Source organism: Adiantum capillus-veneris, chromosome 24 (assembly GCF_014529385.1).
Source record: "Adiantum capillus-veneris isolate H3 chromosome 24, ASM1452938v2, whole genome shotgun sequence".
In the NCBI taxonomy this organism is placed as follows: Eukaryota; Viridiplantae; Streptophyta; class Polypodiopsida; order Polypodiales; family Pteridaceae; genus Adiantum; species Adiantum capillus-veneris.
In genome coordinates, this window is record NC_140954.1 from 62747711 (window position 1) to 62773057 (window position 25347).

Sequence of the window (25347 nt, forward strand, 5' to 3'; positions counted from 1 at the left end):
CGCTCTGAATCTGAACTCTCATCTCTTAGCACTCCTCATCATACCAACTATTCTGAGGCATGTTCCCAGAACGTCTTCTCTGATGGTTGAGTGTGTGGGTATGCCTCTGCTGCTGCCCCATGCAAGATCTCCGTCAATAAAGTGGTGATCTCCTCCACTGTATATACAGGCTCGGCTGCCCCCATTCGTCTGTAAATCTCTTCCACATAAACTGAATCCGTCTCTGGTGTAAAAGTATACCGTGTGTGTGCAATCCTCCGTGGTGTCTGAGAGACACTACACTGGAAAGAGACTGAAAAAGTCAGGAGAGCATGGTCCACTGCTACTCCAACAGGCCTAGGGCCCACACTGAGATCTTGAATATGAGAGATGAAGCTCGGTGAAGTCATGACATAGTCCACTGTACTGGCCCCATGTCTGTGTGGAAAGCATGTGAATCCCCCAGATGAAGGAAAAATCTCTAGACCATTAAGTATGGCCAGACCATGCGTAGTTGTCATCTCCATGAGATATCTCCCATACTCTGTGTGCTCTTTATCCTGTGAGTGTCTGTCAAGTCCCATCTCCGATATATCCATCTCTCTAAGCATCTCCTCCGAGGTATCATAAAATACCGTTTGGGAGTTGGCCGTCCTGGCATTAAAGTCTCCCAAGAGAATGATATCTCCATCTCTAGAGAACTCCCATATGTTATCATCAAGTATAGAGAAAGGGGTTTGCCCTCTAGGTGAGGTATAGACTGATGTGCTAGGGGGAAAGTAACATATAGCAATGTATAAGAATCTGCCTGTCTCAGCTCTCAGTCTCACCCACATGTATCTCGCCTGGTCATCTCTCCGGACAATCTGTAATAGCGGCTGCAACTCTTCCTTGAATAAGACTGCTACCCCTCCTGAACCTCGACTTCCATGCTGGGATCTAGCGTCTGGCCGACAAACTGTCTCCCATAAATAGCCAGTCACACTTGGCATCAACTGTCCAGATTTTTGATGTGTCTCCGAGTAAAAGACAATGTCTCTATCTCTGAAGCTATCTTCAAAGGCACCCACATCCAGCCTATATGATCCATTACAATTCCATGCCGCCATCCGGAGTGTGGTCCCATATGTCTCGCACCGTCATGCTGTGCATTTTTCCAAAACCACTACTTTCCCTCCTCTGTAAAAGGCAATTTTTCCCTTCTCCCTTGCTGCCTTGATCTCTGGCATCAACTCTTGCATATGTGCTATTTGTGCTAAAGTAAGGTCATCCCCCATAAATATTCCAGTTTTCTTAAGTGCTGGTCTCTTCTTCAGGAATTCCTTCCTTGTTTCCAAAGTCGGGAAACGCAAAATAAGTGCTTTCTCTTTGACGTTTCCCTTCTCATCCACTCCCTTCTTTCCTACTCTCCAAGCACCTGTGTGCATAGATTCCGGGATGCCCATGCGCTGCAAGAGTTCCTTCACTTCGTCTTCTACATTTTCGGTGTCTTTGATACCAGTAATACGCACATGGAGGGCTCTAGTTCTCCTCTTCTGTTCCTCCTCAATGGTCATATTGATGATGGTAGAAGTCTGTGCGGCTTCTGGCATTTGGGCCTTTCCTTTCTTTGCACCTTCAATCCATTTTTCTGCTTCGTCAACTTTATCCAGTGTTTTAGAAAGGCGCTCCGCCCATGAGGAAGCCTCTTTCGAGTTTAGTTCTTCCCCTTCGCGCAGAGTTTTCACCTGCTCCTTAATATCTTCGAGCTCCTTTAACATTGAGGGCTGATTTCCCCCTTCCGTTTTGGGCATAATTTTGCACGCTGTAAGTTCCCCTTTAAGTTCTTCAATCATTGCATCTTTTTCCTTCATGCACTTTTCCACATTGGTTTTCCAAGATTCAAAGCTTGCAATTGCCTCATCCAACTTTTTCTGCATAATAAATTCCATTACATTCACTTCTGCCCGCATTAGAGCCTGCATCTCCCCTTTCACAGATAGATACATCTCATCATGCTTATCTAGCATCGCTTTATCGAATTCTTTCCTCATATCTGCATACATAGAATTCTTATAACTCTCTGCATTTGGGTACATCTCTTTCCTGATGTCATCTCTCATAAAGCTGAGCTCAGATTTAATCATCACTTGAACCCTCTCCATCATTAAATCATCTTGGATTCTGACGGTTTTCCCTGCCCGCAATGAGCTTGGCGAGAGTATGCTATCTCTGTTCCTCCGCTTGAATGACGCTTTCATTTTTTGTGGCGTGGTGAAGCCACTTGCTTCACCATCCTCGACTGGTTGGTCCATCCGAGAGAGAAGAACAAAGCGAGCACTGAGTCAAGGCCCTCACTAGCTGAGGTCTGGCCTCCGCCCTGGTTGGCCTTGCCCTCGTCACCAAGTCCTAGCCCTCGTCCTGGCTGACTTGACTGCTCTCGTCCTCGCCCTGGCACTAGTCTCGTTTGGTCGCCCTTGGCTCTTCTAGCCCTCTCCCTTGGTAGGCAGCTAGCTCTTGCCCTTGGCATAGCTCGCCCTCGTCCTTCAGAGGTTAGGGCCCTCGTCCTCGCCCTTGGCAAGCTGCTCGCCCTCTTGACACAGGACCAGCAGCTCGACCAGGTCCACCTGTTCGCCCTCGACCAGGTCTAGCAGCTCGCCCCGCCTTCGACCAGCAGCTCGCCCTCGTCCCTCGTCCTCGTCCAACAGAGAGAGAGCTCGTCCCTCGTCCTTCGACCAGCAAGTTGGCAGCGCGACGAGAGAGAGAGAGAGAGAGAGAGAGAGAGAGAGAGAGAGAGAGAGAGAGAGAGAGAGAGAGAGAGAGAGTAGATGTACAAAATATGACCTGCTAACAGCTAGGTTGCGAATTTGACCGCTTGGGACGCGAGCTGATACATTATGAGCTTTATATCTGTCGAGGCCAAAGTTGCCAGCTCCAGAGGCCAAAGTCGAATCCTGTCGAGGCCAAAGTTGCTAGAGAGAGAGAGAGAGAGAAATGAAATGAAATGAAATGTTATATTAACGTCTTCAAAAGGCCAAAATGACCTATGAGACCAATCAGTTACAAAATAGTGAATCTAATACCATGTCTGGGTACCAAAGAACTAGAAAAGAACTAGAAGTGGAACAAAATACTACTACTACTACTACAATCTAAAACTACGTGGGTGTAGCAGCTGATACAATAGGTACCCGGTAAACTGGATGTAACAGTGTGTGAAACAAAGATGGAAGAAATGGTGAGGATCCATCCTCATCTGCACTCTAGATGTCGAGAGAGTATGGCTCGAATCTTCTGTTGTAGTCTCCGTCGATGCTGTGTAGCTCCTCTCCTCAGTCGCGGTCGTCTGTATCTCTGTAGCTCCAATGCTCGGTCGATGAGAGTGCCAGTAGTGGTCGAATGAGTGTGGGACGAGCTCTGCAGTGGTGGCTGCTCCTCTGGCTGTCCCATATCTAGTGAAAAGAAATCTGTAATGTGTCTCTGGGACTGCCTCTCTCTAGCTCTCCCCAGTAAAGTGTCTCTACACCTGTGTAACTCAAGTAGATATAGTCCAAGACATCTCTGATCCTCATAACTCATGACCCTAGATAGAGGACCAAAACCCTCTCTGAATAAGCAGTGGAAACGCCCCCGTATCTCATAGAACACTGTGCAATGACATATGTAGTGCAACTCTGTCTCTGGCTCTCTCTGGCATAATCGGCATATCCTGCTGTCTGCTGGTATCCCTCTGAATCTACCAGTCTCAATCTCGAGCTGATGTGAGGATGTACGTATCTGACCAATGGCACAACGCAAACCATGAGACATATGTGTGTCCATGTAGTTGGGTCGAATCACAAACCCATCTCCTGTGAGGTGGAGAAGAGGCTCTCTATAGAAAGCCATCTTCGTGCTCAACTCCTGAGGCGGCTCTATCCATGTCCTCCTGGTGTCGAGCTGGATCAGGTCCTGACGAATGAGTCTAGTGATCTCCACCCGTGTAAGAGACAGCGAGGGTGCTTGAAGAGAATACTGGAAAGGGGGCAACTTGTCCATGGTGAAGCCATGCGTCTGAAACCATGAAGTCATTTGTGCATACCAGCATGAAGTGTCCCCCTGTAGAGCTAACTGTCTGGAAGACTCAAGGGCCAGTCTAGCATATCTGTCTCTAGTAGTATCCCATAGGCTGTGCACAAAGGACACTGATCTGGTAAGCGCCTCAATCTCCATGGGGGAGGCAGCTAGCTCTGCTCGAATGATCGCGTGAGGTACGGAGGCCTTGGCTCTAATCAATCGGGAGATCATAGATACCAAGGGCCTCTCCATACGTCTCCAACCATCCTGGCCTACAGAAGGTCCCCATACCTGTACCCCATACATCATAGCTGAGGCTACTAAAGTATCAAAGAGCCATAACTTTGTCCGAGGTTCCTGGAACTGAACCTGCAAACACATCCTCTCCAAGCCTCCCAAGGCCGCATAAGCTCTGGTCAGTCTAGTCTCTGCTGCTCTCCCCAAAGAAAACCTCGGCCCAGTGAAGACTATCCCAAGGTAAGTGTATGCATCTGTATACTCCACAATCTCTTGACCATACGTGAAGGTCGGTACCGATCTCCTGATCCACTGCGGTGTGGTGTTAAACACCATGACCTTGGTTTTACCAAGGTTTACAGACAATCCACTATCCTCTGCAAAACTGTGTAATGCATCCAACTGTCGCTGCATACACCTGGTGAGTCAGAGATCAAGACAATATCATCAGCATATAACAACAATGGGATCCACGTCCCTGCCAGCTGGGCACCTCTATCACCCTCTTTGTCAATGTAATCAGACACCTCATCAACATACATACCAAATAGAGTAGGAGACAATGGGCAACCCTGTTTCACCCCGATAGTGGAGTGAACTAAGTCAGATATCCCCTCTGGGGTGCGTACATGTCCCATCACTGATCTGTATAAAGCCATAATTCCCCAAATCAACACTGTGGGCACCCCCATCTCCTGCAGTCTGCGCATCAGTCGAGCTCTCGGTACCATGTCAAATGCTTTGTGGAAATCCACAAAGCTACAATAAATCCGTCTCCCATGTGACCTGCCCTCCTCAATGATAGCTCTGAGTGTCAGAATATGGTCAAGAGTGGAGAAACCCCTCCTGAAACCTGCCTGTCCCTTTGCCCGTACACCCTCACCCTCTGCCCAGTTACTCAACTGCTGCTCAATAATGGATGCATACAATCGTGCCAGTGTGTGTCCAACCATAATAGTGCGGTAATTTCCAGGCTCTGTAGGATCACCTGCCTTGAATATAGGCACAATAGTAGACAACCTCCAAGTCTCAGGTAATCCCTCACACATGGCACGATTGAACAACACTGCAAGAACCTCCATCAGCATATCCCTAGCATGTATAAAGTGCTCCGCTACTAGACCGTCATGATCGTAAGCCCTCCTGGTCCTCATCCTGTCAATGGCTCTCTTTACCATCTCAGTGGTAAAGAAGGTGCTCGTAGGTGGACATGGCTCTGTAGGATCTGGAAGGGGATCCTGCCCAGGAACCGTATATAACGATGTCGCATACTGGCTCCACACATCAGGAGAAGTAATCACTGGGGGAGGGGAGTGCTCATGGAAGAGTCGCCATGCCTCGCCTGAGTCTCTACTCAAGAACAACTGATACAAGTCTCGCTCCATCTGGGCCAGGTAAGCTCGTTTCTTCTTTCGCACAAGGCGTCGGAAAGCAATCCGCGACTGTCTGTAGGTGATGACTCCTAAATGAAGATCCCTCTGAAGCTGGACTCTCATCTCTCTGCACTCCTCATCATACCAACTATTCTGGGGCATGCTCCTAGAATGTCGCCTCCGATCCGGTTGAGTGTGTGGGTATGCCTCTGATGCTGCATCATGTAGTGTCTCAGTCAGTAAAGTAGTGCACTCCTCTACTGAGAGGCCTGGAGCAACTGTGCATAGACGATCCCAGATTGCCTCCGTATAAACCGAGTCAGTCTCTGGTGTAAATGTATAACGGGTGTGTGACCTGCCTCCTGATTTCTGGGTTGTACTAAACTGAAAAGATACGGACAGTGTCAAGAGAGCATGATCCACTGCTACGCCCACTGGTCTGGCTCCCACTGTGAAATCCTGAATACAAGGAATAAAGCTCGGCTGTGTCATAACATAGTCCACTGTACTGGCCCCATGTCTGTGTGGAAAGCATGTGAAGCCTGCTGCTCCAGGAAACCGCTGTAAGCCATTAAGTATGGCTAGCCCATGTGTAGTCGTCATCTCCGTGAGGTATCTCCCATACTCAGTCTGCTCTCTGTCATTTGAGCATCTGTCAAACCCCAGCTCACCCACATCCAACTCTCTAAGCATCTCATCTGAAGTGTCGTAGAAGACTGTCTGACAGTTGCCCGTTCGAGCATTGAAGTCTCCTAGGAGGATGATATCACCATCCCTAGAAAACTCCCATATATCATCATCTAGAATTGAGAAAGGCGACTGTCCTCTGGATACAGCATATACTGACGTACTGGGGGGGAAGTAACATATAGCAATATATAGAAATCGACCTGTGCCAGCTCTCAGCCTCACCCACATGTATCTAGCCTGATCATCTCTCCGTACAATATGTAGTAGTGGCTGTAGCTCCTCCCTAAACAACACCGCTACTCCTCCGGAACCTCTACTCCCATGCTCAGATCTCGTGACTGTTCTGTGGGCTGTCTCCCATTTGTATCCCACCACATGTGGCAACAGTTGGCCAGGGGCCTGGTGAGTCTCTGAAAAGAAAACAATGTCCTTGTCTCTGAAACTGTCCTCAAAGGCACCAACATCCAACCTCATAGACCCATTACAATTCCAAGTCGCCATCCTCAATGTGGTCCCATAGGTCTCGCACCGTCATGTAGAGCGCCGCTCTACAATCACCACCCGACCATCTCTGTAAAAGGCCATCTTCCCCTTCTCCCTTGCCGCTTGAATCTCGGGCATTACTTCTCTCATATGCGCAAGTTGTGAGAGAGTGAGGTCATCGCCTAAGAAAATACCTGTCTTCTTGAGAGTAGGTCTCTTCCTCAAGAATTCCTTCTTCTCTTCCAATGAAGGGAAGCGTAGTATGAGAGCTCTTTTCTTTGAAGATTCTCCGGGGCCCTCACTCTTCTTGCCCACTCTCCATGCCTTTGTGTGTGAAGGCTTCTCCACCCCCATCATTGATGTGAGGCTTGTGACCTCTTTTTCCACATTGTTTATGTCCTTGAGGCCGGTTACCCTCACATGTAGAGCCCGCATCCTCCTTCTTTGTTCCTCTTCGAGGGTCATGTTGATAAGAGTGGGTGTACAAGGAGCTTCCTTACCTTTCCCTTTCTTGGCAACCTCAATCCATTTTTCGGCCTCCTCTACTTTCTTTTGTGTTTCGGATATGACCGCGGCCCATGACTTCTTCTCCTCATTGATGTTGTCAATTTCTTCCCTCAAAGAGGGCTGAAATTCCCCCTCTTCAAGCCCATTTTTTGACCGTGTTTCCAACACTTCTTTGTGGAGGTCCAAAATGCTATTCTCCAACGTGGCGATCTTGTTGAGAAGATGATCCTTCTCGTCCTTCCACCTCTTCTCCTTTTCTTCATTTTCTCGGAGGAAAACGGTCTTCGCGTTCCTCCAATCTTCCATCTCTTTTCTCCATGCTTTCATTTCCAATTCAATGATGGAAATTCGTTTGGAGTGAAGCATATATTTGAGTTTGCTTGTTGCCATAGGTGAGGTTGGGGATGACATGAGAGAGAGAGAGAGAGAGAGAGAGAGAGAGAGAAGAGAGGATTGATGTTTCTAAAGTGCAGAAAATGCAGCTAACCCTAAAACGCAGATCTGTCCAACAACCCCCTCCCAAAAAAAAAAACAAAAAAAAAAAAAAAAAAAAAAAAAGGTCGCGAGCCCTAAAAACAGGTCGCGAACCCTAAAATACAGCAGCAAACCCTAAACGAAAGCATGGTAAAGAGAGAGAGAGAGATGGCGTGATGAGAGAGAGAGAGAGAGAGAGAGAGAGAGAGAGAGAGAGAGAGAGAGAGAGAGAGAGAGAGAGAGAGAGAGAGTATACTGGCAGTAGAGAGAGAGAGAGAGAGAGAGAGAGAGAGAGAGAGAGAGAGAGAGAGAGAGAGAGAGAGAGAGTGTTGAATTGCTTTATTTTGCTCTGATTGAGAGAGAGAGAGAGAAACTGCTTTTGATTTCAAGCTTTTGGGGCTCTGCTTTTGGGCATCCCTTGTAATCTTTTTATACGTGGTGAGGGCCTCACTTCTCAGAGCATCTGGATGCAGAGTCTGAGAGTGAAACCCTAACCGCTCTTTGTACTTTGACATTGATTTAATACATAAAGAAATACCGAAAGGGGCGCCAGTCTTTGGGGCCAATATCTCTAGGCACGGAACTCCGCCGGGCCAGTGCAAATCTATTGTGATCTGTGAATTGTTTTGAAGTGGTTATTTGGTGTTGTCGCGATTGATTCTTGACTTGGAGTGTCCAAGTCTATTACAATGGCCTCCCCCACCTCTTTCCCTCCTCCCTTCTACAACAGCTTCCCTGGGTTTCCACCAACTGTCCCACCTTCTCACCCTACTCAGTCTTTCCCTGGGTTTCCATTTGTCCCACCTTCTCACCCTACTCAGTCTGTTGCTCATGGGGTTGCTACTCCATATCCAATGGACGCTCCTCATGGCCACTACCCTCCACCATACACCTAGCCTCCATCTCCTTACCCACCTTTCTACCAGCCTCCCCCTCCCCCTCCATCTGACCACCAGTAGTAGGCCTGGTTGCAGATCTTTTGGACCTGGTTGCAGATCTTTCAGGTCTCCACTCTCTGGGACGAAGAGCGGTCTACAGTGTCAGTGTCACTTTCACAGGACACAGTTAGTACAGTTGGTCTTTGGTCTAATTTGGTTCACACTGAACGGACTCGCTGGGCAGTGACACGTGGCAGGGATACGGACGGTGCTCTAGTGAACATCGTGGCCAGGTCACCACCATCACTCAGTTTGGAGATAGACTTAGATGGCTGACATTTATGAGCCGTTGGTGGCTTTTATGGTTGTACATACGAGTAGTAGCGGTTGGGTCATGACTTATCATCTTCTTCATATATGGTCCAGCGTCGGCGTCTAGAGTAGCGAGTCTATACACAGCACGTCTACACCATCCCTGCACATTTGAGCCTTGACACCCCCATTGTACATGTGAGTTCTGGGCTGGAGTTGAGTGTGTTGCCACGCTAGAGTCTGTATTGGTTCTTTGGGATAGTCGAGTCCATATGTTGTCTCTGTGTTGATCAACCGTTATCTATTGTTTCCTTTGTTTTCATTCTGCTTTGAGTGACAGAGCACGACACACTATCCGCGCTACACTCTTGAGGATATACAGTGACATAATTTTGGGCGAAATGAGATTTATTTTGATTGTTACACTTGTTTGATAGAAGGAAGTATTTCTTGCAGTGCTTGAACTCCACGTTCAGATTCATCTTTATTGATGCACTCTTGGATATGTCTCATATGTCACCTATTATGCGTTGCTTGTTGAGGATATGGTTGATTATACATCCTGCATTGATTTGAGAGAGATCTCGATGCTTGGAGGAGCTTGAGAGGTAGCCATTGATTTGGAATGCTTATGTCACGGACGTGGAGGGCCGGCAGCTTGGTGAATGGACTCACATTGATTACGCTAAATAGGACAGTGGTCGGTCAACATCTCTACATAGCTGGTATGAGGCCTCATTTGTATGATAGAGATCGATGTTGCTATTGCTGTTGACTGGCATGCCATGATTGGAGGACAATATAGTCACATGAAATGGCGTTTTTGGGGGGGGGGGGGGAACGGGAACGAAGTTTCCCCACCGTTTCGGACCGGCCTAAACGGCATTTCAGCATGTCATTTTTTAAAAAGGTTCTCAAGCATGATTTTGTATATAGATCCTTTTTGAGAGAGAGAGAGAGAGAGAGAGAGAGAGAGAGAGAGAGAGAGAGAGAGAGAGAGAGAGAGAGAGAGAGAGAGAGAGAGAGAGGGGGGGGGGGAGAGAGGGAAATCTAGTGCATCTAAAGAGGCATTGCAAACAAAACCAGAGCTGTGGAGGACGTGCGTGTTGGGATCTTCCCACCTTCTGCCTCGCGCGCAGCTTGCGTGCGCAGACCTGCACCCATTGCGTCATCATCTACCCCCAATAACCTGTAGCGACACTCCCGTCCTCGGTTGTTGGTGGTGCGCGCATGCCGTGGGTCTCTTCACTATCTTTGCGTGGCTTCCTTTCATCCTCGGTTTCACCCATAGCTTGCTTCCTGCGGCCTGAGCTTGCCCGCAGGCTGCTTGAACTGTGCGAAGCCTACTAGCTGCACACCGTCTGACCCACAGCATTCAATGGTGCTCCCCTTACCATCTTGTTGGAAGCTCGGACATTCAACGAATTAGGTTGTGTCGATGGCTGCCTCTATGCAGTGTAACGGAAACCTACTTAGAGGGGCTCTCCGGTTGTCACAGATGTGATGACGTGGCATTCTCGTCACAAACTGCTGACGTGTCAAGCCACTGAAGAACGGAGCCAACCTGCAGATCTCGACCGAGGAGCCTGGACCGCAAGAAGAAGCACATAAGAAGTCTTTATCAACTTATGGGACCCCGTCCAATAGGGGCCCAAGTCACTAGAAGTAAAGCTGGCACACATACACACTCAAACTCCCCGCGTAAAAAAAGATGATGATGTGGCAGCTGTATTGACGTCCCGCAATTTCCGCTGGCATGCTGACGTGGCACAGTATAGACGTCCACAATTTGTGTTGACATGTTGACGTGGCAGCTGTACGGATTTTCGCAAAACGCATCGGCGGTTTTTCGTGCTAGTGATTTTTTCATGTAACTGCTTTTCATAGGCCAAGAGCCTTTAAATATGTGCCATGGGCTCATTCTGTGGCAAGCTTCCGGGTGAAGGTGCACAGCGTGGAGTACCGGCTTGTACTGAGCTGAAGCAATATAAAGAAATACCGAAAGGGACACCAAGGTTTGGGGCCAGTGCTCTCTTGGGGTGGAACTCTCCACTCCTCGTCTTGTGTCGTGCATCTCTTTCAATTCAATAATAATTTGAAGTGCTTAAAGTTTTTCAGTATGTTCTTTTCTGTTGGCAGGTGGTGCCATGTCCCTGTTACAGTGGTATCAAAGCTTCAGGTGTGTGCTTTTTTGAAAGCATACTGGTCTCACCAAAGAGCCAAAAGAGCAAGTTGGCGCTTCCAAATTTTATTAAATAATCTTCGTGTCCCCATCCCGGACTTATTAGCCATTCCCACCCTTACTCCATCGCGTATCGGACACGCTCCCGTCTTCTTCGCTTTGTCTTACAGGGCATAAGCCATAAGGAACCCAAGACATGGCGTTCATGGATTCGGCAAAATACTTGTAGTTTCTCCTCGATGAGCTTCGCGACATTTCTTCGCGGCATCCTCAGCAGAATCTCCCGATGCTGCAAAGTTTTCAATAGTTTCTGAATTACATGTTACCCCCTTTGACATTGTAGGTGGTACCTCCGCCACCGGCACCAGAAAGTACGAGAGCTTCCAACCAGCAATCTTTCTAGCCGTCTGTTCCGATCGGGGGAGTCTTTAGGAATATGGTACAGCCATGTGACCCTGATCCAGTGCAACCGCCTTTGGCACCACCGTTGCCCCCCCCCCCCCCCCCCCCCCAACCCCCACCGCTACCAGGCTACAATGGTTGGAGTCCGTATGGATACCCTTATTATGCGTACCCGGGATACGCGTCTAATCAACCGAAAGATTTCAAGAACTGCGGGACAACAATCAAAATTCTCACCTTTTCGGGGGTGAAGGGTCGGAAGAAAGCATTGCAGTTCCTACAACAATTCGACAACATCGATGCTTTAAGGAACTATACAGAAGAATCCAAGATTTCTCAAGCAGCGGGATTTCGTAAAGATAATGCTATGCAGTGGTGGAGCTCAAATCGTGACACAACCGCATGCTCCAAGGACTTGGTAAGCTTTCAAGACAGTATTTGTACGTAGTTATATGACTTCTATCTTTGAAGTCCGGATCTTGGCAGAATGGGGCAGCTTGAAAATGCTTGACGCCTCAGCAACGAGACACCTTATCACAAGAAGGCCGATGCTTTGGATGCTTTCAGTCAGGGCATAAGTATTTTGGTTGTCCCCATCTATGGCATACGCCTTGAAAGTACAAATGAATTGTGTCGAGCATATGGGAAAGTCAACAGCTTCAAAGCCCTAATTTTCTTTGACATAGGAGATACCGAAAACTTGTCTGAATCTCGGAACGACACAGACGAGATGTTGTGGGAGCGATTCATTGTATGTTGGAAAACCTCCGAATGACGCAGACGAGACGTCTGGAGAGCGTTTGGTTGTATGCTTGAACCTCCAAAGGTCGCAGGCTGTAGTTTGAAGGACGTTTGGTTGTAAAAGGCCTCTATATCTCCCGGCCCGAACCACTTTAGGTTATTTACAGGAGGAGTGATAAGGGAGTCGTTGAACAGCTCATGCCCAAACCTGGATGGTTATTTGCAGGGGAGTGTTCATCGGCGGCTTTATGTTTCGATGTCTTGTAACATGCATATGTGAGCATTTGTGTTGCATTGTGATGTGCCAACCACTAAATATTCCTAATTGGATGAGATTGCATGGGTATGTTATTTCAGTGCATCAAGACACCTGTTGGAGATCAGCGCGATCCGGGTGTGATGGCTAAGAATATCAAGAGCTCTAATTTGGAAGGAGATTCCTTCTTAGATGAGATTTTTTTGGGAAGCCGACGACCCAGGATATCAAGAGCTCCAATCTGGATTGAGAAAATTGATCGTCCCTAGGAATGACCCTCAGGAATTTTTTTAGCTAACTTGAGTTCTTTTGCAGATATACTGTAATCGTGGACGATCACTTTCTTTCAAGAAGGGGGGATTTCACATACTGTTGACGTGTCAAGCCACTGAAGAACGGAGCCAACTTGCAGATTCCGGTCGAGGAGCCTGAACCCTAAGAAGAAGCAACAGAAGAAGTCTTTACCAACTTATGGGACCTCATTCGATGGGGCCCCAAGTCACTAGAAGTAAAGCAGGCACACATACATACTCAATCTGCCTTGCGTAAAAAAAGATGATGGCGTGGTTGTTGTATGGACATCCCACCATTTGCGATGGCATGTTGACGTGGCTCTGTACAGACGCCCGCAATTTGCGTTGTCATACTGATGTGGTAGCCGTACAGATTTTCGCAAAATGCGCTGTCAGCTTTTGGCGCTAGTGATTTTGGGACCAAATGCTTTTGAGTTTGAAGCATTTCATGTAACTGCTTTTCATAGGCCAAGAGCCTTTCAATATGTGCCATGGGCTCATTCTTTGGCATGCTTCCAGGTGAAGGTGCAGAGCGTGGAGTATCGGCTTGTACTGAGTTGAAGCAATATAAAGAAATACCGAAAGGGGCGCCAAGGTTTGGGGCCAATGCTCTCTTGGGGTGGCACTCTGCCACTTCCCGTCTAGTGTCGTGCATCTCTTTCAGTTCAATTATTATTTGAAGTGCTTAAAGTTGTTCAGTCTGTTCTTTTCCGTTGGCACGTGGTGTCCTGTTCCCGTTACAATTCAAGCGAAAGAGGTCCTGTTTAAAGTGCCTGAAAATGGCCGAACGAAGTCGGACAAGTTTATAACCTCAAAATATGATGACGTGGCACTTGTACGGATATCCCGGAATTCTCAGCGGATATTTAGGAAATCTTGAAATTTTAGGATTTTTTTTTTTTTTTGGTGCCAGCTTTTTAGATTGACGTTTTTTGGCCTCTGGCCTTTAAATATGAGACTTGGGGGCTCTCTCTGGCACTTTACAACGCACAGACTGCAGAGCAGGTGCTCCTTGGTTGTTGTACTTTGCAAATCAACAATAAAGAAAGAAATACGGTGGGGGGTGCCAGTCTTTGGGGCCAGTGCATGTGGAAGCGGAACATCGCCGCTTTGTGTTGAGTCTCGTACTCTCTCTCTTTCTCTCTCTCTATTTTCAAGTCAGTTTTTGTTCGTGTGTTGCTGTTGACTTTTTGTTTGGGTGTCCAAACCTGTTAGTGGTATCAGAGCTCATACGATTCTTCTTCTACGGAGGATCCGATCCTGTTTCGGTAGCGCACATCAGTCCTAGCAGTAAATCCAATAGAGATGACACCCCTTCGACCATGCATCACCAGGAAGATGAAGAGCACTCAAATTCTAGCTGGGAACATACAAAATTAACAAAAATTCCAATGGGAGCAAGCCTTCTTCCAAGGAGTCGAGAGATCATGGCAAGTTTTTGGCAAGGGATCTTGTCGGGGCGAGTATCGATGTCAACTCAAGGTCGACACATGCGCGAAGAGAATGATTAAGTACTCCAAGGACTCGAAATATGTGAAGTACCTAAAGAATCATCCACTTGATGAGGTTCACTGTAACAAACTCCTGACGTGTCAAAGCCCTGAAGAATGGAGTCAACTTGCAGATGCCGGCCGAGGGGCCTAAACCCTAAGAGAACAAGTAATAGAAGAAGAAGCCTACCAACTTATGGGGACCATGTCCGATGGAGCCCCAAGTGACATAAAGGATTAAAATAAAGCAGGACCCACAAACACGCAAAAATTGATGACGTGGCAGATTTAAAAAAATTACGCTGTCATGATGACGTGGCAGGCTGTACGGATTTTCGTGTTTTGTGCTGACTGATGATGTGGCAAGCTGTACGGATTTCCTTGATTTATGGTGGCAGCTTTTTGGATTTGCTTTTGGATCAGATGCTTTTGAGTTTGAAGGCTTTTCACTGTAATTGCTTTTTAGGCCAAGGGCCTTTAAATATGAGGTTAGGGCTCATTCTCTGGCATGCTTCCTGGAGAAGGTGCAAAGTCTGGAGTTTCGGCTTGTACTGTGTTGATGCAATATAAAGAAATACCGAAAGGGGCACCAAGGTTTGGGGCCAATACTCTCTGGGGTGGAATTCCGCCACTCCGTGTCCCGTGTCGTCTCTCTCTCTCTCTCTCTCTCTCTCTCTCTCTCTCTCTCTCTCTCAATTCAGTTGTTATTGAAGTGCTAAAAGTCTGTTCAGTCTGCTCTTTTCTATTGGCACATGGTGCCCGTCTTGTGACAGTGATATCAGAGCATCAGGCGTGTGCTTTGTAAAAGCATACCGGTCCCACAAAAGAGCAGACTTCTGGAATTTATTGGAGGTATCTTCGCTCTCCAACCCGGACTCATTAGCCACCCCCACCCTTACTTCATCGCGCATTGGGCGCGCTCCCGTAATCACCGCTCATGTCTTACAGGGCATAAGCCAATTAAGATCACTTGCAAGAGAAGGATCCAGATTTGTTTCAAGTCACTGTTTTTCTCAGAAGCAGTGCCATGCAGATGTTGATATCTATAGCTACCAAGCAGCACGCTTCAAGGACTTGGCAAGCTTTCAAGAAAATTTTGCCCGAAGCTATATGGTTTCTGACATCTTCCTTTGGAGTGTAACTTCTCACAGAGTGGGGTATCCTGAAATTCTTGCCATGGAAACCCTAGCAGATTATAACTTGAAGTTTCTCGACATCTCTCAGTAGATGTCTCTTCATGAGCAGATGACCTTGGAGGTCCAGTGCGATTGCTATCTTGGGACTACCATCGCCGCCAACGAAACACTGTTTGTCTAAGAGCTGATGGACCATGCTGTGCTCGGCTATGACCTTATGGAATGAACCTAACCCTAATTTTGGTGCAGGTTTAAGGATGGAAAGTCAGTCGACTTTTTGAGCTTGACTGATGTTGAGATTGATTTTTAAGTTTGACTTCTGTTTGATCTTGTTTGGAATCTGTTTGAAATGGATGGTATCTATTTTGAACCTGTCTTGGTGCCGATTTGAATTGTTTGACTCTAGTTTTAATCCTGGTTTCATTGATTGGTGATTTTACTCCGGGGTGGAGAAGTGAGAAATATTGTTTTGGTATTGTTTGAACCTCGGAACGATGCAGGCCGATGCCTGGGGAGCGTTTCATTGTATGTTTAAAAACCTCCGAACGACACAGGCCGATGCCTGGGGAGCGTTTGGTTGTATGCTTGAACCTCCAAGCGACGCAGGCTGCGGTCTGGGGAGCGTTTGGTTGTATAGTCCTTTGAGCTCATGGCCCGGACCTTTTTAGGTTATTTGTGGGGGGAGTGACGAGGTAGTCGTTGAGTAGCTTCATACCGCAGACCGTTTGTCTCGGGGGAGTGCTCAACGGCGTTGTTTGTTGTGTCTTGTAAAATGCATATGTAAGCATTTGTGTTGCATTGTGATGTGCCAACTACTGAATATTCCTAATTGGATGAGATTGCCTGGGTATGTAATTTTAGTGCACCAAGACACCCGTGGAAGATCAGTTTGGTCTGGGTGTGATGGTAATTTTACTACGCCGGAATATCAAGAGTTCCGATCTGGACGAAAGGAGAAGCTAACTCCTTGATCAAAAGAGCCGAAAGGAGAAGCTAACTCCTTGATCAAAAGAGGCGAAAGGAGGCGCTAACTCCTTAACAAAAAGAGCAAACTGATTGTCCCTTGGAATGTTCGTCGGAATGACCCTCGGAAATTTTTGAGCTAACTTGAGTTGTTTTGCAGATATGTTGTAATCACGGACGATTACTCTCTCTCAAGAAGGGGAGATGGCTGACGTGTCAAAGCCTTGAAGAATGGAGTCAACTTGCAGATGCCGGCCGAGGGGCCTAAACCCTAAGAGAACAAGTAACATAAGAAAAAGTTCTACCAACTTATGGGGACCCCGTCCGATAGGGCCCCAAGTGACATAAAGGATTAAAATAAAGGAGGACCCACAAACACGTAAAAAACTGATGACATGGCAGATTTTCAAAAATTGCGCTGGCATGATGACGTGGCAGGTTGTACGGATTTCTGTGTTTGTGCTGGCTGATGACGTGGCAGGCTGTACGGATTTTCGTGATTTACACTGGCAGCTTTTTGGCTTTGCTTTTGGACCAGATGCTTTTGAGTTTGATGGCTTTTCACTGTAATTGCTTTTTAGGCCAAGGGCCTTTAAATATGAGGTTAGGGCTCATTCTCTGGCATGCTTCCTGGAGAAGGTGCAGAGTCTGGAGTACCGGCTTGTATTGTGTTGATGCAATATAAAGAAATACCGAAAGGGGTGCCAAGGTTTGGGGCCAATACTCTCTGGGGTGGAATTCCGCCACTCCGTGTCGCGTGTCGTCTCTCTCTCTCTCTCAATTCAATTGTTATTGAAGTGCTAAAAGTTTGTTCAATCTGCTCTTTTCTATTGGCACGTGGTGCCCGTCTTGTGACATTCACTCTCAATGGCGTGATGCCGTCTATTCACCTCTCAAGTCTGCCATGAAGACAAAAGCAAAGCTGGGTGCAGAAAAGCAGAAATTGTACTTGCAAGAATAGTTTGACTAAGCTCTTGGACATAAGACCAGCTGATTGATGAAAGGCACAAAGTACTCTCAGAAGAAAAGCAAGTCAGAGGATTTCCCCGGTTATCTGGGCTAGAAAACAACTTTCGAAGTCGCTAGTGGATCCAAGAAGCGTCTTCGTTTCGGGGATGCCTTCGGTTCTTCTTCGTCTTCAAAGAGTCTCAACAATTCCTCTTCCTCTAGTTCTAGTGAGGATGAGAAAAGACGAAAGAAACGGAGAAAGAGAAAGAAAAGCAGATCCAACAAAAAGTCTAGAAAGCACTGAAAGCAATCTAGCAACTCAGAGGAGGAGACCTCGTACTCTTTCAACAATTCAGACAACGATACCCACCCATTTGGTACCATTTATGGTAAGAAGCAAAATCACTTGTTGAGAGCCACTCAACACAACAACTTTGTGAAGAAGCAAAAGAAGACTAAAGAGTTCAAGGATGGGGGTCAAGCAGTAAAGTTTGACACTTTTTCGGGCTTCAGGGATTCCCATCAAGCTATTGCTTTCATACAACAGTTTGACATTGCTCGCTCAGTGGTAAACTTTTTTGAATCCTCCTAGGTACGAAAGGCGGCATCTTTTCTAAAGGGTAATGCTCAAACATGGTGGTCGACCTTGCTTTTGAACAAGAAAGTTCAAGAAACTGTTCGCTTTGGCATGGTCGACCGAGGAGTATGAACAGGATATCATCACAGCGTGGACCCATCTGAGGATGACGAAAGATGATACTTGGGCAATGTATTGTCAACGATTTTGGAATAGCTTTTTGCTAGTAGATGATACTTGGGCAATGTATTGTCAACGATTTTGGAATAACTTTTTGCTAGTAGCTTCTTTTTGGAAGTTTCCTTTTCTGGAGCAGATGGAGCGGTTTTGCTGTGGTTTACCAAAAGAGATTCAGCAGTATTGTTTAAAGCAAAAGTCCAAGAGTATTCAGAAGCTCATGGCACACACAAAGGACTAATTTTCATGCATTTAGGCTCCTTGACTTATCCGACAGACAATCGAGTGTCCAAGTCACCGGGAAACGAGTCTTCCAAGGAGAAGAAGAAGGGCAACAAGTAGAAGAAATCCGCAAGGCCCAAATTGACAGAAGAGCAACGTGCTAAGTACTTCAAAGAGGGCAAGTGTTATGGCTGTGGTGAATCGGGACATGTCTTCTTGAAGTGTCCTAAGAAAGAATTGAAGGAAACAATGGATGATTCATCAAGGAGTTCCAAAGATTTAGAATGATGTGCTAGTGGATCGGGGGACTAGAGCAACAACCATTAGGTCCCAAGGCACAAGAAAAAACACATGAGGGTAAGCTAGTGTTAGAGTTTAGTTTCCTGTCCGGTGGTAGCTCCAGTATCTCCTAGGAGCAGATTAGGGAGTGAGGGCTGTTTTGTGGCTATGCCCGGCCGTTTCTGAGGTAGACGTACCGTTCTCGGCGATGCACTCCACAATGTTGCTTACGCGGTAGGCTAGCATGAGGTTGGACCCCCGTTCCTAGGGTTTCGCGGGGTCAAGAGTCTTGAATCTTTTGCAATTCTGCTACTAAATATGTGTGTCAGGTCACTTTCAGTGAGTTTACATATTTTTTAGCATTTATTAACCATTTATTAGGATCGTGGGTTTTTGCAGTAGGTAGGGCAAATATGGGATTTGCCTATATATGCAACCCCCTCCCTTGTACTTTTGACATGTTGTGTAGTGCAGAGATCCAGTGTTTTGGGCTACACCCTCTCTCTAGCGTTTCGGTGTGTGCGGAAACACTCTCTCTAGCGTTTCCTCTCTCCACCATCTCTCTCTCTCTCTCTCTCTCTCTCTCTGGCGTTTCTCACTTGGGATCATCCTCTCTCTTGCTAGAGCTCCCTCTTTTAGCCGTGTGCACACCCTTTTCGGTGTGGCATTGCTTGCGATGAGTTCTCGTGCCTGTTCGGTGGGCGATACACGTTAGGAGCTTGATGACGAGGAGATTCATCGTGATAGATCCGAGATCTATTGGCTGTCCGATATGGAGAGAAGGTTTGCTCACGGTTGCAAACAAGTTCATCACTCGATTCGCCCTTTTCCGTTGCACCTTGGACAGTTAGGTCCACCAATAGTTTGGTCAAGGGCAAGATTTTCCAGCTCTCGATGCAAAGTGGATGGAGGAAGAGGACTTCACAGATTCTCCTCAATTCTGAGCTGTACCTTGAGGCTTTTGGATTTTTTAGCAATGTCTATTCCTTAAGTGCACGTTAAATCGGTGGGTTGAATGTGGTGCGGTGTGTGTGGCCCCACAAGAGGGGAGCCACACCACTCCTTTGTGACAGGTTACCCAGATTGAATAAAGTCACTAATTTCTCTATGAGATTTTAATATTTAAGAATATTGAAGCATTGCATTCCGTTTATGACGTTGGAGACATGACTTTTGATACCTATAGGATTTTACTTTGACTGTTTCTAGCCTTCGGAGCCTCATAGTGCTCCGTTTTTGGTATCCCTTTCTTTCTGTGGGTTTTCCTCGCTTTGAGGTTTCCCACCTCTAAATTCTATCAAACAAGATTTACAAAAAAAGGTGTTTGGGTGGGTGCTTAGGTGTGAGTGTATTTTTTTTTGAGAGTATAATTCTTTTGTTTGATTCCCTCGATTTCTTATTTGCTGTTATCTTCCCTTGTGTTCTTGCCTTCTTTGGTTCTTTGTTTTTCTTTGCATTGGGTTTATTTGGGTTTACGTTTGTTGGCTTGCCGCTCTGCTCCAATTCGCTCTACCGGGTTTCTACATCAGGTTTCTAAAGCTGTTGTCCGCAGAGCCTCCTTCATTGTCTTCTTGGAGTTCCCTTCCCAGCTCTGGTCTTCAGGAGCCACCTTCAGCAAGTGGACTAGTGTCTACCCCGGTTGATAGCTCCTTGTTAGCTCTAGTGCAATGCTCTTTTGCCATAGTCACAAATAATGGCCATTTTTGGATCTACCGTACCTGTTCTTTGTCCCTGATTGCCGTTTCAGACCCTATTCCATTTGACTATCTATTCACAGAGAATGTGGCTTCATACGGTTTCGTTCCCATTCCCTGTTTCCATTTCCCATTCCATGTGAATATGTCTGTTTGGCATCTTGTGGAATCCTCCTGCAGATTCTTGGTGATGCCGGTTGCCTCTTCTCCCTTATCTTTGTCACCAATAGCTCTCTTCGTTCTGTCTATCCATTGGTTTGCTGCTTTTAGGTTCTATGAGTTGACGGGCAATGCTTGACGCTCAAGCTCTTGCCATTGTAGATGTTCCTTGTCCTTTTCATTGCCACCGATTTTGGCCACTGTAGGGCTGATCTGCAACTGTCACCGATTTGGCTCATAGCCATGGACGGGGTTGAATATCTGCAAGCGCTGAATGCTTTGATATTCTTGTTGACTTTGCAGGAATCACTTGAGAAGCTAAAGGTGTCGTGTGGTATTTGATTTTCAGGATTGGTCTTTTTGACGTCTTTTCCTTGTTAGTTTAAAGTTGAGTACTTGTTCCAAGTTTTAGTCAAGTAAGCTTATTTATCTTATTTTGCTTATGCCTTTTCTAAAAGCATTTTTAAATGAAGAATGGTTTGTTTTCATCTAGTTTTGTTTAGTAACAAATAAAGTGATTTAGTTTTTCCGTTTTTTGTTTTTTTGTGTTCCTTGCTTCTTTTTTATGTGAGTGTTTCATCCTCTCTTACAATTCGTAGGCTCTGACTATTTTGAACTTATGAAGGTATATGCTTATTACAACTACATTCTTTTTACTCTTTTACAAGGGTATGCAGCTGTGGAGGAAGATAGGCACGCTATCAAGACCCATTGTGTAAGGACTTCCTCAAATAAGGAAGAGGTGCAGCAAGAGGACTGGAGATCACGCTACATTCAACTTCTATCAAGATCCAAGAAGTGGGAAAAGACCCTCCAGCTTAAAGATTCAACACTTCAATATCTTCAAGAAGCCTTGCAAGATCGGGATATTGCCTTAAAAAGGTCAGCTGTATTTTCATTCTGCACAAAATTGGACTACTGTGCTATGCTGTGATAATTGTTTTAAGCTTGTCGACAACAGGCAAGAGAAGTTAATTGTGGAGACCCAGCACAGACTAAATTTTCAAGGCAAGCCAGAGGTACTTTTTTGCTGCTTAGAGGGATTGGGATTCACACTAAGGTGCTTTTGTCAATATATTTTGAGGCTTATGAGCATGCTGAGAACATTTATTTGGTGCTCAATGTTAATCCACAAGATTTTGATTTACATTGTGCTGGATTCATTCAGCTGAGACAAACCGCTTTGTTTGCTTTGCAAACTTTGATTGTGACATAATCACTATTGACTCTAGATTGTCCTCACATCTTCTAGAATTTGTAAGAAGTGAGCACTTTTTTGACTGTGCAAACACTCATTTGTTGTATAATACCTCTTCAATCTCCAAATGAATGTTGAATCCATTCTCAAATTTCTTGTAAAATTGGCAGGTGCTGATAAATGACTCTTCTTTGAGTTACCGCCCTTTTTTTTTGCCTGTTTCATAATGCTCACAAACTCTATGGATGATCGAGCTTTGTTTTCAAGTACAGTTCTCAAACATTTTGGAGAGTCAAGATGGTTTTGATGCCAGATAGTTGCAAAATTGTGGCTTGAAACAATGATCTGGCTCTGTATAAATATTACTTCAAAAATGTAGGTTTAGAACGGCAATCTATGTGTGTTTAGAACGTGGAAGTCATTCGCTTTCATTTGGAATGTAATAACGGTGCAACTGGAAACTGTACATCTAGAACCCTATGCCACTTTGGAATCAGCACTTTTGCCTAGTGAACAGTTTCTACTATACATAAGAATGAAGAGTTAAAAGTTCAGCATCAGAGACTTATAAAGGAAAATGCAAATTCAAGGGAGCAGCTCGTGGGCAGATAAAGACAGAGGAGGAATTTACAGAGTCAGCTTTGTTTCGGACACCTGTAGCACATTTCAAGAAGGTAGACTACAAAAAAGGGTCCTTGAAAGGAAGAAGCTAAAGGGATGGAGGTTAGTCCACTGATCGTACCAAAACCTGACTCTTCAATCCAAGGGAAAAAAGCTGATGATCAAGGCAATTAAGAAGTGCATGAGCTTGAGTGCATGAGACTCAAGGAGAGGGATCTCAAAATGGAGGCAAAGATTTGCAGATAGAGGTTCCTATCTCTCGGTAGTCTTTTAAGTGTATCTTTTTCTTTATAAATACTCATTATCTGGTCTATAGCTCTGAATCCTGGAATTGGGTTGTAGGCACTTCATTATGCATCCCTTTTCTTCTAAAACAAAAATCAGGAAAACATTTCAAAAAAGAGGCTGATAATATTAAATCAGCAGTGGTAGGGATCAGGTTTGATTTTTGCAAAACATCCACCAGTCTATGCCAGGTGTAATAAAATACTTAGCCAAGTACTTCTGAATAATCTTAAACCTTAAGAAGTCAGGGAGACGTGAAAAGATTTCAAATGCCTTCTTGTACTTCTCTGAAGGCCTAGCCCTTCTACTAAAAAATCGGAATCCCTGAATAGTGTTACAGGCTTGGACACTCCAAGCGAGAAATCAACAACAACACACGAACAGAGACTTCAAAACCATGGAGCTTTAATAGAGAGAGAAATGAAATGAAATGTAATATTAACGTCTTCAAAAGGCCAAATGACCTATGAGACCAAAAGGTTACATGTAGTGAATCTAATACCAGGTCTGGGTACAAAAAGTTTAAAGAACTGAAAATTAAATAGTGGGTAGGGGTGGGGTGAAAGCTGATACAAAGGGAATAGGAAATACAAAGGGTGAGCTGATACAATGCAATGGAGCTCTCTGGCAGTCGAGGCATCATATACATATACATCAGTATCCGGGACGGCTCCTATGTCGCGCCAATATGATATGGATCCTCTGTCACAATTTGTGTCGATATCTAGAGGGCCCCTTCATCCGTGGGCAACGGGACCGCCCCAACTCTATCGCCCGATCAAGCAGTATGCCTGCCTCTGGTGCCTCTGGTGTTGTTATGCTGTGGGGGCTGCTCGAACTCCTCTGTCTGTGACTGAAAGAAATCTGTAATCTTCGGCTGTCGCTGGATCTCTCTCATTGTGCCCCTCTTCAAGAGGTCCTCTCTGTGTTTGTGAATCTCCAGTAAGTATAATCCGAGGCATCTCTGATCTTGGTACCTCATGACTCTAGAAATTGTCCCAAAACCCTCTCTGAATAGACAGTGAAAGCGGCCTCGTATCTCATAGTATACTGGGCAGTGACATATGTAATGTAGCTCTGTCTCTGGCTCTATTTGGCACACCCGACAAATCCTGGACTCAGCGGGTACTCCTCTAAATCTGCGTGTCTCGATCTCTAGCTGATGTGAGGATGTCCGTATCTGGACGCAGAGTTTGAGAGAGAGAGTCGACACGGCACGGCGGAGTTCCGCGCCCAGAAGCACTGGCCCCAAAGACTGGCGCCCCTTTCGGTATTTCTTTATTATTGATCAAATCAAGGTACAACTCCCAAGGGCCCTCTGCTCTCAAACTCTACGTCCAGATGCTTTGCAAAGTGAGGCCCCAGGGGCTCTTATAAACAGTACAAGGGATGCCCAAAAGCAAAGCCCTCCCTGTTGCAACAATGTGATCGTTCATCACACCTATTTCTGAGTCTGTCAATAACACTACGACAGTCTACATCTTCTCCCTTGCAAGACCTACTTCTCCATTGCTTTCAAAGGTTCCAGTCTTCTCTTAAAATCTTATTCTCTTGACATAAAATAAACTATTTTTCTCTCCCAACTCCAATACCTGTTCTTAAACAATTTCAAATGTTTCGAATGCTCTGACTTGCGACTTTTCTGCAGTCTCAGTTGCTCTTCCAAACCTGTAACTCACCCTGTGCTTTACCTCCTGTCTAACCCTTTGCACCTTTATATCCTGAAGCCTTGATAGTTTCTTTGAACTTTCTGCTTCTTTCTCCAACTTCTTCATGTTTTCCATTTGAGCAACAAGAAAAGTTACTTATCTTGTCGGGTAGTCAATAGCCGTTTCTGTATAAAATGAGTTTCTTTCTCTTTTCCTGAGTTCTCAGTAAGGGTTTAGATTTCTCTTCCTTAGCTATTTCCATGGTAGTCTCTAAATTGTTTTTTCCACATTGAAAAGTAGTTTCTCTTTAGAAAGAAAATCCACTCCGCTCCAATGTTGTGTGACTCTTGCATTGTATCTGTCACCTGTCTAACTTTAAAAATTCATCCTCCTGAGCGTTTATATGCAGTATCTTCTCCTCTGCAACAATTCAAAAAATGATTTCTTTGGAGTTGCTGTGCCCCACTTTGGGCGTCCCTGATTTGGGTCCTGATTGCCTCTCTCTTAAAATGCTGATGCTTAATATGTCAAGGGCAAAACAACACGCTATGCACAAAGTAGTGCTTGCAGGTGAGCGCCAAATCTAGGCAACCTCCTCTTGTCCTTCAGATATATCTCTGCTTATATCGTGTTGTGCAACAACTTAAAGAATGACTTCTTTGGAGTTGCTGTGCTCTCTGTTGGGTGTTGCGGCTATGGATCCAAACCAAAAGAGTTTGGGGGCTGATTATCTTGCATCTACTTTTTTGCTTACTGCCAAAAAAGCAACTTCATGCTGGCTGCGCAAAGACAGCCATGGACACTTATGCTCGTGCGTCTATGTCATGTGTTATCGGCAACTTTGGACAATCATATGGGGAGGTAACATTTAGTAAAATTGAGGGCAAAATTTATGGTTGTAACTTGTCCTTATCCTTTGAGACTGATCGCAGGTTATATTGATATTATAAACCATTTATCTTGGTATGGCAAGGATTTCCAGCAAGGTAATTTGTGAATACTTGAAAGCATCTATTGGAGTCCAGAATTTATGGAAACATCGGTGCAAGGCTCTTGTCCCCAAGCAGATTTCCTGTCCCAGAGGGGGATCAGAATCATCCATGAATT

General features: G+C 45.7%; 1 protein-coding gene across 3 annotated transcripts in view; it reads left to right on the forward strand.

The window, feature by feature from the left end:
* LOC147426474 (uncharacterized) overlaps positions 1-25347 on the forward strand; it is a 200302-nt gene that overhangs the window by 58120 nt on the left and 116835 nt on the right. For all 3 annotated transcript variants that reach the window (XM_086498111.1, XM_086498113.1, XM_086498112.1), the window contains exons 3-4: positions 21156-21369; positions 21449-21506. In XM_086498111.1, the coding sequence (XP_086354237.1) occupies positions 21156-21369; positions 21449-21506 (272 nt within the window). The remainder of the gene's footprint in view (positions 1-21155; positions 21370-21448; positions 21507-25347) is intronic.